The 13,786-nt window shown below is 33.7% G+C and overlaps 1 protein-coding gene across 1 annotated transcript; it reads right to left on the reverse strand.

Moving 5' to 3' along the window:
• Nucleotides 1-2,146: 2,146 nt before the first annotated feature.
• On the reverse strand, nucleotides 2,147-5,407 carry LOC107858740 (cyclic dof factor 3). The gene is made up of 2 exons (XM_016703517.2): nucleotides 5,071-5,407; nucleotides 2,147-3,806 (listed from the first exon to the last, which is right to left on the reverse strand). Exons 1-2 carry the CDS (start codon nucleotides 5,212-5,214, stop codon nucleotides 2,538-2,540), a joined length of 1,413 nt encoding a protein of 470 aa, XP_016559003.2. The 5' UTR covers nucleotides 5,215-5,407; the 3' UTR covers nucleotides 2,147-2,537.
• Nucleotides 5,408-13,786: the final 8,379 nt, after the last annotated feature.

Below are 13,786 nucleotides of genomic sequence, written 5' to 3' on the forward strand. Positions count from 1 at the left end.
TATTTTAGCTGGTTAACTTAGGAATAGTCTACAAAAATTTATTTACAACTCAAGTTTCACAAGATCTCCAAGCTGGACAGGGAGTACACCAGAGTTGATCATCCACCTTATGTAACTAGGGGTCAAACGAGGCAAATAAAGCACGCAGGCAAGGCAGGGCAAAACTTTAGCAGGGGGAGGTTTAACCCGCCCTGCCCCATTGTCCTCCTTAAGATTGGAGTTGCAACTTATTGGCAGTAATTTCAACTTCCAACGTTAAATGAAAAGTTCAAATTAAATCAAAGGCCCTTCCCTCCTATACCTTATCACTCTACACCATTAATGGACCTACGCTGCTAAGCCCCCTCCCCCCCACCCACCCACACACACACAATTCGAAACTTTGCTTGTGGATCTGTGTTGTTTTAGGATGAGGACATCAGCCGAATTAACATTAACATCAACGAAGAGAACAACTTGAACTAGGCTATAAGATAGAGAAGCTGCTGCTGCTTTCGCCACCGCCATTTACTACTTAATCTAGAGTTCAATTTATGAAACACAGGAAAATTTTAAATGCTCTCTGCTGTGCAACTAAATTAAGAAAAAGGTTTCACATATTACACTTCTTGATCAAGAATGAGGACCTGGGCTGCTTTGGCACAGCCCTTTTCTTCAGCTTCGAGCTCAAGACCGTTCACCACTCCTCTCTACGGAAGAGAAAACCGAAACATGCAACAGTAGCCAACAAAACAGTGGGATTCAAGAACTAGAAATCCACACCACCACAAAAGTTATTTTATCCTAAATTTGACTTCCCCAATGACTGCCGTACTACTAAGTCAGATCCTAGTTGACTGTAATACTGATTAAAAGAACATCTGAAGCTGCCAATCCCTGTCAAATCACACAACACCAACCATTTAGACTTGTAAGCATACGGGTTTGCTACACAACATCGATGAATGTGGAGATAAAGCGTCATATCAGAATGTTCCTCTAGCTACAACAATACCAATTTGTGCAAAGAATCTAGTACAGACATTTTGTAAAGAGAAGCCAATCATTTTGGCTGTTACAAACAGAGCAATGCCAGAAAAGAAGGAAAAAGGAGAGCAGATATTTCAATAGAAAACACTTCCAAACTCCATCTCTCCCATTACAAGGATGAAATAAATAACAATAATTCCACTTGTCAAACCATTTATCTCAGCTCTTCCGACTGCACCATGTACAAGAACCAGATGACAAGGTAAAAGCTCACATGACGCTTAGATTAGACCACAGACCAAGCTTCGTTTGACCAAAGCCCCCAAGATACCCACAAGAAGTAAGCCAAGAATACATGGCTATAAAACTAAAAGTAATGAAGGCCATGGATAATTTGATCCATAGGACCCAATAATAACCGATAAAATCAGTCATTACATAGCTAACCTACTGTTAACATGGTCTTGATTGCTCTAGGCAGAGGTGGAACCAAGATTTTTGGTTTATGGGTTTTGGACCCCAATTTTTTTTTTTTCACTAGGTTCTGGATATATAATTATACATATCAAATGAATTTTTTAAACACAAATACAAAATTTGAGCCAAAGCTACTGGTTTTTGCGGAAACCGTAGCTAAGGGATTCGATCCGTCCCTAGCTCTAGGTTTTATTTATTTACATTGATAGAGATGGTTTGAAAAGTAAAGTAATCAATAGGAAAAGGACCATGAAACTTGTAAATTATCCATTACCTTTTCCCTTGGCAAGCTGGCACTAAAATGGGAGTCTCTCTCTTCTTCATTAAAGAATCAATCTTGATAAAGATAAAGATGTACCAAGTGTCTCTTGCAATGACTTTATTTGTTCCCTTTCAGCACAGCCATCTGAAACTTAACACATTACTGGTATGGGTAGAATTAACTCCGTTCTGCCTTCCCCTGAAAACATAGTATTGATACGCACCACAGAGAGTGTAAATAATGCATTACCCTTCAATTTACAGACATGAAAGGCTGACACCTAGAGGAAGAATTGGAAGGTACGGTTCTTCAAATAAACTAAGATACATCTCTTAGCGATGAGCTAAAATAACTCGTTAAAAGCATTATGAAATATGTAGTGAGAGTCCATTTGTCATAGACTCATAATGCATTAATAGTAACATTCACAACAAATGATTAGGCAAATAAGGAACTTTCAAATTTTACCTTCAGCTTATTCATGTGAATTTGGTACATAAACAGCCTAGTTTACCTCACTTTCTCAAAATACAAGTATATACATCAACTAGGAAAATGGAAATGAAAAAAGAAAACACTATCAACCAAAAGCCACCTTTCTTTTTCACACAAAAAGGAGAAATTAGCTTCTAGATATTATTGATCTACTCCGATCTGACAGAGATTGAAGGAGTCTATCCTACAATTTCCCCAACAGTACTGTGTGAAGAACTCGCTCTAACCAAAATACTGACAGGTAACGGTAGTTGAGAGTTGCTGAGCTGAAGAATTTCTGCTGGCCTTGCAATCACTGTCTCGTATTTAACATTCTCAATGATTTCACAACTGCTTATAAGCTCTCATTGAAATTTACTGACCGAGACAATGCTGCTGGGTTTGCTTGTAATACAGTAGAGTTTTCTGAAACACTAATATTGTCATCATTCTTCGGCTGAAAAGCATTGAAAGGACTTCCACCAACTGACTCAACACTATCATGTTTTATTCCCAATGTCGCCCATATAGAACTCTTGGCAGCCTCTCTTGGATCGTCTATTCGCAGAGTTTTTGGAACCCAGAGGCACTTCTCAGGATTACTCTCTTTTGAAGACTCTTCCTTGTTGCTCAGCTGTTTTAGTATGTTTTCATCCCTTGAGTGTTTCCCTAGAGTTGGAGAATTAGGACCAGAAGTTGGAGGTGTTTGAATTAGGGAACCAGTTGTTGGGGATATCCAAGGAACATTCCAAGAACCTGCTACAGTATAACCCCAATATGAAGCTGCTGGGTAAAACGGCATAGGAAAGCCAGGAGGGCAATAACCAGGAGGAGGGACTGCAGAGCTCCATGGGACAGAATTGCATGGATATGGCCAAGGAGCACCAGGATAGCAAGCCACGTAAGGTGGAAAGTTATGGCAGTTCTTTAGCTGGTCCGGTACAATTTTGCTAACTTCATCCTCTGAATTTGCAGTAGTGACTGATGATCTTCTGGAATGATCATCTCCATTATCTCCAGCTCCATAACTAACTGGAACCCCGGGATCTTGTGGTTTATGAAACCCATTTTGTGAGCAATTATGCATTGTTTTGTCGGCAATGTTCAAAACTGAAGCCATTGATTCACAGAGTGGTGTAGGGGAGCCAAACGCAAGAACAGGTTGTTGGATTCCATTTGGATAATCTGCTTGAGCACTCGGAAGTGTTTCAGAGACAGATATTTGACGGTAATGTGGAATTGAGTTCTTGTTTTTCCGACGACCAGCACCTACAGGCACATTCCTCATGGTCCCACCAGCTGTCCAATATCTCTGGCAATTCTTGCAGAAGTGTCTAGGCTGGTTCACATTGTAATTGTTGAAATAACAAAATTTGGTTTCCATGCTGTTACACCGGGGACATGGAAGTATCTTGTCTGGCTTTTTGAGGATTTTATCTTGCGAATTACTTGCTTCTCCTTGCTCTTCTTCACTTTTTGAAGGTCTTGTTGAACAGTCGCTACCAACAGGTTGCACCTTTATACTATCAGTTTTAGTTGGATGTGAATTCTGATCCTGCAATTCCTTTCCAGTCAAAATTTCCATCTCATCCTCTTCATCATCCAGGTTTCCTCCAATGTTATCCTGTGTGCGTGATGCATTTTCATAGAGGAGTAAATTGAGTCGATAAACTCTTCTTTTAAACTACTCAAATTATTCGAAACTTGGGGAGATTTCAAAAGAAAAGGTTCAACATGATTTCACTAACAACCAAGCCTCTCCATCGTTAAGAAGCATGATGTGAAAGTTGTAGAGACGCCAATGGTAAAAACAAGACACACTAGTAGGTTACATATCATGAAGGATTAACCAGATAGGAAATAAGGATACATTAACTTAACAAACTAAGTATCTACACTCCGCTGAGTTTGGAAGTAAAGTGTTCACATCATTACACATATAAGAAGTTTCTCATTTAGCAAGTCAAAAATTAAACTTTGCAGTGTAGCCTAGTGGTCAATGGAGTGGGTTGAGCACCAGGAGGTCTCAGTTCAAATTCCAGTGGAGACATAATTACTTAGGTCACTGGCCTAATGGTCAATGAAGTGGATTGAGCATCATGAGATCTTAGGTTCAAATTCCAGTGGAGACAAGAACACTAGGTCACTGACATAGTGGTCAGTGAAAAGTAGGATGAGCACCATGAGGTATAGGTTCAAATTTCAACAGAGACAAAAACACTAGGTTATCTCTTCCCATTTGTACTAGCCTTGGTGGACGGAGTTTCGTGACATGTATCCTGTGGAATTAGTCAAGGTATGTGCAAGCACGGACATCACGTTATCAACAAAAAGAAAGTCAAAATTAAACTTTCCTCATTTAGCAAGTTTTAGAATTAAAATTACAGGAAAGTAAACAAATCTTGGATATAGAGATGTTGAACCGAGATTGTTTGATTGATGGAGTAAAGTTGAACTCTAACAGTGTCCAAACAATACTTAAATAGTATAATTTCTACGAAAATAGACAGAAAAATATTTTCACAATATTAGGTCATTTAAAATAATAATTATATTCCCGGTAACAAGTGGAATTAGAAACAAAAAAAAAAAAAATTACCTGATCAAAAAGGGGAAAATATAGTAACTAGAAAAATACTCTAACAAGCAACCTTCAATAACATGTAAATTAGCACTGATCCTAAAAAATTGTATTACGCAGGTTAAGTCCATCACAAAATTAATAGCATTAAAGAAGATTAGGAAGACCTAATTTAAACTTTATGACTGATTGAAACCCTACCGAACTGCTCGAGAATGAGATGAAGCAGAGTTCAATAGGAAGTCAACAACAGTCCCAACAAATTACTAACAAGAAATGAACAGAGATTATACTCAAAACAGAGTACCTTTTGATCTTCTACATCTTCTTCTTCTCCATTGGCTTCCTCGGGCAAAGAATCTTCTAGCATAGTTTCAGAAGAATCTGGAACATCCGGCAACTGAATGGTTCTGCCAAAGAGTTTAATAGCAGGGTCTTTGAGTTCTGACATATTATACTGAAACTGTATGGGCGCGTCCTTTTTCAAGTTCCTAAGAAAAAGAGAGACAAGGGAAGAGAAAAAAATCCAACCACCAAAATCCGGCGAATTTGCGGATTGGGCTTCATGTTACTCCCTTACAGATCTGACACAGAACACATACGACCCCCAACACACCCACAAACACACGTGACATGTGTGTGTATGCCTGTTTTAAGTAGGCGGTCATGAATTTTTTTTTAATATTTTAAAAAAAATTATTTTATGGTAGTGAAAAAAAAATTAAAATTAATGATATTTTTTTCTTTTATTTTTATTTTTTTTTTACTTTCACTTCTACTCCAATTTATATTTATGATCAAACAAAACTTCAACTTCAACTTCAACTTCAATTTCAAATTCTAGAAAAATATTGTTTCATGGCCAAACGGGCCTATTTTTTTAAACCAGTGGGACGACTTTCTTGGTATTTTTGACGCCAAATGTGTGAGATATATTTTGGATAAAATACTATATTTGGATAACCACTGGGTGATTGATTGTGATCGAATTTAATAGTACAATTCATTACATGATTCAGAAACAAGTACAGATTATTCTAAAATAGGCTAGATCAAAATTTTGTATATTCATAAGGTAATATAGATTATATAGTTTAGCATAGTCGGTTCTATCAATTATGGAATTTGAAATGTGATCAAATTATTTGCTGATTTGAAGACAATCAAATATTATTAATATTTGTTGTCGTTGTTGTTAAATTTACTGTGATTAGATGAAGAGTAAAGAATCCAAAATATATCAAAGGTATCTTTTTTTTTAAAAAAAAAAAATTAATACTTAAATTAATATTCTCTTCGTTTAAAAAAGAATAATCTACTTTGATTTGACACAAAGTTTAAGAAAATAAAGAAGACTTTTGAATCTTGTGGCCTTAAATTAAAGTTGTGACAAATGTACCAAAATGTCCTTTAATCTTGTGATCCAAAACATGACATGTGGAAAGTTGAAATTAATGTATTGCCAAAAAAAAAGTGATCATTTTTTTTAAACGGATTAAAAAGGAAAGTAGTTAATTTTTTTTTTATAAAGAGGAAGTATTAAATGTTTTATTAATAATATTTAATTATTTTCCTTTTGTATTGGAACAATAATGATATTTCAGATTAATAACAAACAATTGATAGCTATAATATATTTTAATAATACATACTCTTAACAGTAATTCATACAATAAACTCAAAAATTAAAATACTTTAGAAAATACACATTTTTTTGTCATTATAAATCTTTTTGATGCATTTAAAAAGTTAAGAGTAACTGGTCATCGGAGACTGCGTGCATAAAAGTGTTATATACAGCTGGCATGACACGTCAATGAGAGAAAATATGAGCCACAAGTTTTATGTGGCTTTGAGATTTTCTTATTTCTGCTTTTTTGATTCTCAATAAAGTGAAGGGCTCTTTTTTATCTGAGTCAGCAACGCCTTTTTTTCTCATCCCCAAATTCATCATTTGGGGCCCATCCATTTTAAAAAGTCGCCAAACTTTTCGGCTTTCCCTTTAATTAATGGACTTTTCTGTTATCTTGTGGTTGATAATGCAAGTTGTGCCAAATGTTGAACACCACAATGCGTGCAAAACCAGCAAAACTCAAATACTTCCTCCTTTCCTTTTTACTTTTATTTTTCTTTGCATATGTATTTTGAAGAGTTAATGGTCAAACACTCAAAAGCAATTCCATTTTTTATGCCTTGTTTGTAGATGAAAATAATAATTTTTTGAGTTAGAGTTGATATTGGAGTTGATGTTATATTTGGTCATAGATATAAATTAAAGTTATTTTTGAAATTTTGTGAGAAAAATAAGAGTGAAATTCAAAAATATGGCTATTTTCATTAAGAAATAGTTTTTTTGAAAATTTTAAAAAAATTATCATGCCTACTTAATTTTTTATTTGAATTATCATGTATGTCACTAACTATTTAACAAAATACATCTAAATTATTAATTATTTAAATTTTATATCTGAACTTTCAAATACAAAAAGTGGATAATTGATAATTTGAGTGTGTTTTGCTAAATAATTGATAATAATTCAGGTGAAAAATTCATAGATTTGATAATTCAAACGTGAAACTCAACAAATTAAAATGCATTAAATTTGTTTTTCACAGTTCACTCTTTTTAAAAGAAAATTATTTGCTCATTTTTTTAAATTAAGAAAAGATTAGTCTTGTAAATTTAGTATGAATTATTAACTACCAATTTCGAATTTACTGGAGTATTAATAGTCAAAGTTAATTTTTATGTTTAAAAAAATAACTTGTTAAATAGATATTGAACTAATGTTTTTTCAAGTGCGTGCAAAATAAGAATTGAACAAGTAAAAATAGAAAGGATAAAATCTTAAAATAATACTTCCTCCGTCTTATTTTATTCGTCCCAAATTTTTTAATTTGATGTCCCATTTTACTTGTCCTATTTTACTTATCAAGACAAGATAATTTTTTTCCCCATTATACCCTTAAGGGTCGTTTGGTTTGAAAACAAGCTATACCGGGACTAGTTATGATGGGATAAGTTATGCTGGGATTAGTTGTGCTGAGATAAGTTATGCTGGTATTATTTTTTAGTGGTTGTTTGTTTTGTGGTACTAAAAATAATATATATTGCATTGTTTATAAGAATATATTGTTTGTTTACAAAATAATAAGTTATGCATTGTTTGTAAAAATATATTCTTTTTCCCATCCGTAACTATGGTCATTGGTTCTCATCGCCTATATCAGCTGGTGTGTTGAGTCCATGATTCAGTATATCAATTTAGTAGATATCAAGAGCCTAGCAGCAGCAAGCAGAAACGACATAAATTTTACTGCTCTCTCTCTCTCTCTCTCTCTCTCTCTCTCTATATATATATATATATATATATATATATATATAATTAATTTTAGGACTTCAAACCCAACTAAAATTGAATCCCCCCCTCCCCCTTCCTCTTTTTTAGGACTACGTATATCTTTTTTTTTTTTTTTTAAATGAACTCTATTTTATATTAAATAAAAGGAAAGTAAAAGTCTATCAAAAACTAAAAAGGGTTAAAAAAAATCACTTTTATCTGTGTTAGTTTAGTTTATTTAGAATTTGAAATATTATATTATTGATAGATAATTAATGGAAAAAGTAAAAATCAATCATATTTATATAATTTCTTTATTGAAGAAAAAAATTTTGAACTTCTATAAATTGAGAATTCTTGAAAAATGTTGCAAAGAGGAGTACCATTAAAAATACACCATTAAAAATATAAATGATGCTTTGGTATTAGTCATCTATCAATATTGGAACTAATAACAAGACATAATTAAGAGGGATAAAATGGTAAAGTTACATTACCAATCATTGTTTCCTTAATAGCCATGTCATCCCAATTTGGGATGGATAAAATGGGAAGGAGGAAATACATATTAGCTAATTATGATCTAATGATAAGCATACAAAATTATTTTCTAAATTGTATAAATATTTCATTAAAGTAACTTTTGTTTTTATTAGAAAAATATTATCATTAAATTACGTACATTTTTTCAAAATAAGGTGAAACAAAGAAATAGTTAAGAGCATGTTTGAAAAGTCACAAAAAATTTAAAGTTATATGTGATTACACAATTTAACATGACATGCCATATAAAATCAGAAGCCTATACTACTAAAATAAATAAATTAGAGCATAAACATTACATAAATACAATTTTTTTAAAAAGATAATACTCTTATATAAAATTTCATCAAATTAATATAATTCAAAAAAGGAAAACATAAGTTTATAATCACATTCAATAACAAAATTTTACTTTCATTGAACCACTAGAATAATGCTGCAATTATGCATTAAATGAGAAAAATAAAAAAAAATACGAGTAATTATATCTATAATCTATATCTATATCGATAATATATTAAAAATGTGAACACCTTTAGAAAAGTGATTTGAATTTTTTGCCCTTCATTAAAAGTCTCTCCAATAGACAAAATTATCTTTTTACCCTTTCCCTCAATTTATTATTTAATTATCTTTATAATATTGAATCCTAAATTATATGGGATCATGAGTTTCAATATATGGTAAGACATTTTTCTAAATTAGGAGTTTCGAAAACTGATTTTTTTTATTTGGTAGCATGATAATTACCATAATTAGAATTTTTAAAAAAGCTGATTTTGTATGAGATTGTTCGTGTCATAACAAATCACTATTAATTAAACCTGATAGGATTAAACCCTATTATTTCCATTAATTCCACCTTATTAGCTAGGGATTTAAAATTGAAGACCACGTACCTATGAAGTATATAGAGCATGGTTTCACAAAGTGAAAGTAGAGGATGTCAAGTTGATAGAGAAAAACTTACGTTTGCAACAGTAATAAGAGCAGCTCATATGGTACCATGTGCACAACCATCAAGGGCTTTGCATCTTTTCAACACATTTGTTCATGGAAGAAGATTGTTGTTCCTATTGATTCTTCATACAATTTGAAGAATTAATGGTCTTTTGATTAAGGTATAAAACTCACTTTCAATTGATAGATGAATGTTCAGTCAGACTTTAAGAAATTTTGTGCAAAAATTAAGTTTAATTTGCTGTACCTAATAGTTTGAAATTTCAAATCAATTAAAAAAGATTTTTATATATATTAAACATATATTCATGTTTACATGGGAATTGGAAGAGAAACTAGGGATAGATGACAAGTATATTTCTAACAATGGAAAGAATGTATGTGAATTGCTTAAATCGACTACATTACTATTAGTTAAACTCTGAACTTATTTTTTCATTCTATGATGATGATGTCATTATTCCCGGGTATTGTTGATCTTGATCAACCAAATATTATTTAATGACAAGAAGCAAAAGGTTAAATTCACGTTTGAACTTATTTTAGATGGAATTTTTAAATTAAATAAATAATGATGGAGATTTTATAGTTTCTTAAAGAATATCGTAATCTTTTATATATGTACTTGGTGTCTATTACTTTCAATTTTGATGTTGTCCATCTTACTTTGTAGCCAAATTATGTGTGGACAAAAATAATAAATTTTTTTTGATCTGCGATATTTTTTTTATTCAATTATTAAATTTTATGTTGTGTTTTTTCAGGTCCTATGTCTTCCTCTTCTTTTAATTGTTTAGGTTAGTGACCCTTTTTTAATTAATATATTAATCTTATTAGTTGTTTAATTTTGCACCTATATCAATTTGTGATAATTTACGCTAATTAAATAATTTTTTTTGTGCCAATTATTCTTTCGTTTGAAGACTGAAGTTCTAGATTTTGTTTGAGTTTCACACACAACTACCTTGCATCACATATAAGATATCATTCTTTACATGCAATTATGTATTTTTTGTACTAATTATTTCTTTCGTTTTAAAACGGGAGTTCTTGATTCATTTGATTTCACCACTATATTGCATCACGGGTAGATATCATTCTTTTATGAGTAGGGGTGTGCAAAAATAGAATCGATCGATAAATTGAACTAATATAAATGTTGTTGCTTTATTGAATTTTTGGGTCAATAATTTTTTAATAATTTTATAAAAAAATTATCGGGTTATCAGTTCTATTTTAGTGACATATTTTCTCCTGATATTATTAGTGCCTTCACTGCTTCGCAGACCATAACTGACATTTTATGAGTATTTTCTTATGGGTTAGATTGAATATATTGAAAATTGAATCGCTAAGGATCAAAAATAAATAAATCAAAATTGATAAAAATATATCTTATTAGTTGGTTAATGATTTAGTGTATCTAAAAATCAAAAGTCGATAAACTAAATCAATAATATTACATAAATTCTAACTAAACCGATTATGCACACCCCTATCTACGGGTAATTTGACTTTTTTTCGTCACATAAATTGTCTATTAATTATTGTAAAGGATTATAAAATCAAATCTCCCCAAAAGAGTACTCAAAATTTGTTAAAAGATAATTACTTAAAATAATAGTCAAATTTCTCTTTTTCTATGTGTTCCACTGTTTCACATGGATAATTATATATTGAAGTGTCTCAAATGGATAGATTTATGTTGCACTTTAAAGAAATTATCAACATCGACAACAATTTTGTTTATATTATGAAACAGTCAATGCGACGGAAAAGAACTTAAATTAACAACTTATTTGTAAAAAAAGTCAAATAAGATATCACAAATACAATATTTGTTTAAATTATTAAAATAAATATAACATTTTTAACTTCAATGGTTACTTTTAATAATTTCATTCTTCTTATAGAATTTTGTTATTGATGCGAGACATACATGCAAAACACGTACACTTAACTAGTTGAATCATAAGAAGTAAAAGTTAAAAAGTGAGAAGAAAAGAGATGAAAGATCAACAATGAAAAATAAAAAAAATAAAAATTTCAATAAGTAAAAATAAAAAGAAATTAAAATAATAGAAATAAAAAATAAATTTAAAACAAAAGAAATTAAATAAAAACATAAAAAAAGAAATTAAAATGTAACATTATAATTACATCACGTAATTAATTCCAACCCTCGACCCTTAATTGAGAATTGGACTATGTAATTACACCTAATTTCAAGAGGAGGATTAATATTGCGTGTGTTCAAGAGACCAAGTGGGTAGGGTCTAAGGCTAGGGATGTGGATGGTTACAAGCTTTGGTACTCTGGGAGCGAGAGGCGTAGGAATGGAGTTGGCATCTTAGTAGATGAATAGCTTAGAGGTCAGGTAGTGGAGGTTAAGAGGATCAGCGATAGGTTGATGACTATTAAGTTGGTCATTGGGGGGTTTACCCTGAATGTGTGTAGTGTTTATGCGCCGCAGGTGGGCTTGGGTGGGGAGGAGAAGATGCGGTTTTGGGAGGCTTTGGATGAGGTGGTGAGAGGCGTGCCTATCTCGGAGAAGATTATTGTAGCAGGAGATTTCAATGCACACATCGGGGCGTTACCGGGAGGCTTTGGTGATGTGCATGGTGATTTTGGTTTTGGGGAAAGAAATGAATAGGGGGCTACTCTATTGGATTTTGCGAGGTCCTTTGGGATGGTGGTGGTGAACTTGGGGCTTTTCGAAGAAGGACGATCACCTGATCACCTCTCGAAGCGCGATAGCCAAGACCCAAATTGACTTTTTGTTGCTTAGAAAAGAGGATAAGGTGTTGTGTAAGGACTGTAAGGTCATCCCGAGTGAGAATCTTTCGATCCAGCATAGGCTCTTGGTTATGGATTTAGGTATAAAGAAGGATAGGAAGAGAAGGGGTGAGGAGTGTAGACCTAGAATTAAGTGGGGCGGCTTGACGCCAGTGAATACGTGGGAGATAGAGGAGAAGTTGGCGGGAATAGAAGTATGAGAGTGTAGGGGGGACGTGGATAGTATGTGGGATAGGGTGGCTAGGTGCATCAGGGATAATGCTAGTGAGGTGTTGGGTGTTTCTAGGGGCCGGGACGGACATCATCGGGGGGATTGGTGGTGGAATGAAGAGGTTAAGAAGAAAGTGGAGATCAAGAAAGAGGCGTATGCTAAGTTGGTTGAGCGTAAGGACGAAGAAGAGAAATGGATAAATAGGAAAGAGTACAAGTTAGCTAGGAAGAAGGCTAAGTTAGCAGTTACGGCGGCTAAGACGGCAGTTTTTGAGAGCATGTATGCGGGGTTACAGGAGAAAGGATGGGAAAAAAGGTTTTTTAGACTCGCTAAGGCTAGGGAGAGAAAGGGTCGTGATCTCGATCAGGTGGAGTGCATTAAGCGGGAGGATGGTACAGTGTTAGTGGAGGACGACCATATTAAGAATAGATGGCATCGTATTTTCATAGGCTCTTGAATAACGAAGGGGATAGAGCTATTGTGTTAGGGGAGCTGGAGCACTCAGAGGAGTGTCGGGATTTTAGTTATTGTAGACATTTTAAGGTAGAGGAGGTTAGAGAGGCTATTCGTAGGATGCGAAGGGGTAGGGCGACGGGGCCTGATGAGATACCTGTGGATTTTTAGAAGTTTTCTGGCGAGACTAGTTTAAGGTGGTTGACTGGATTGTTTAACGGAATTTTTAAGACGGCGAAAATGCCTGAGGCTTGGAGGTGGAGTACTATGATCCCTCTTTATAAGAACAAGGGTGACATTCAGAGTTGCAATAACTATAGGGGTATTAAGTTATTGAGTCACTCTATAAAGATTTGGGTGAGAGTGGTCGAGGTGAGACTGAGATGAATAGTATCTATTTTGGAGAACCAGTTTGAATTTATGCCCGGCCGCTCGACGACGGAGGCAGTTCACCTGGTGCAGAGGATAGTGGAATAGTATAGGGAAAGGAAGAAGGACCTGCACATGGTATTTATCGACTTGGAGAAGGCATACGACAAAGTCCCCAGGGAGGTGCTTTGGAGATACTTGGAGGTGGTGGAGTCCCGGTGGCATATATCAGAGCAATTAAGGACATGTATGATGGAGCTAAAACCCAGGTAAGGATGGCGGGAGGAGACTCAGAGTATTTCACTGTCTTGACAGGATTGCATCGGGGATCTACTCGTAGTCCCTTTTTG

This window comes from Capsicum annuum, chromosome 2 (assembly GCF_002878395.1).
Source record: "Capsicum annuum cultivar UCD-10X-F1 chromosome 2, UCD10Xv1.1, whole genome shotgun sequence".
Lineage (NCBI taxonomy): Eukaryota > Viridiplantae > Streptophyta > Magnoliopsida > Solanales > Solanaceae > Capsicum > Capsicum annuum.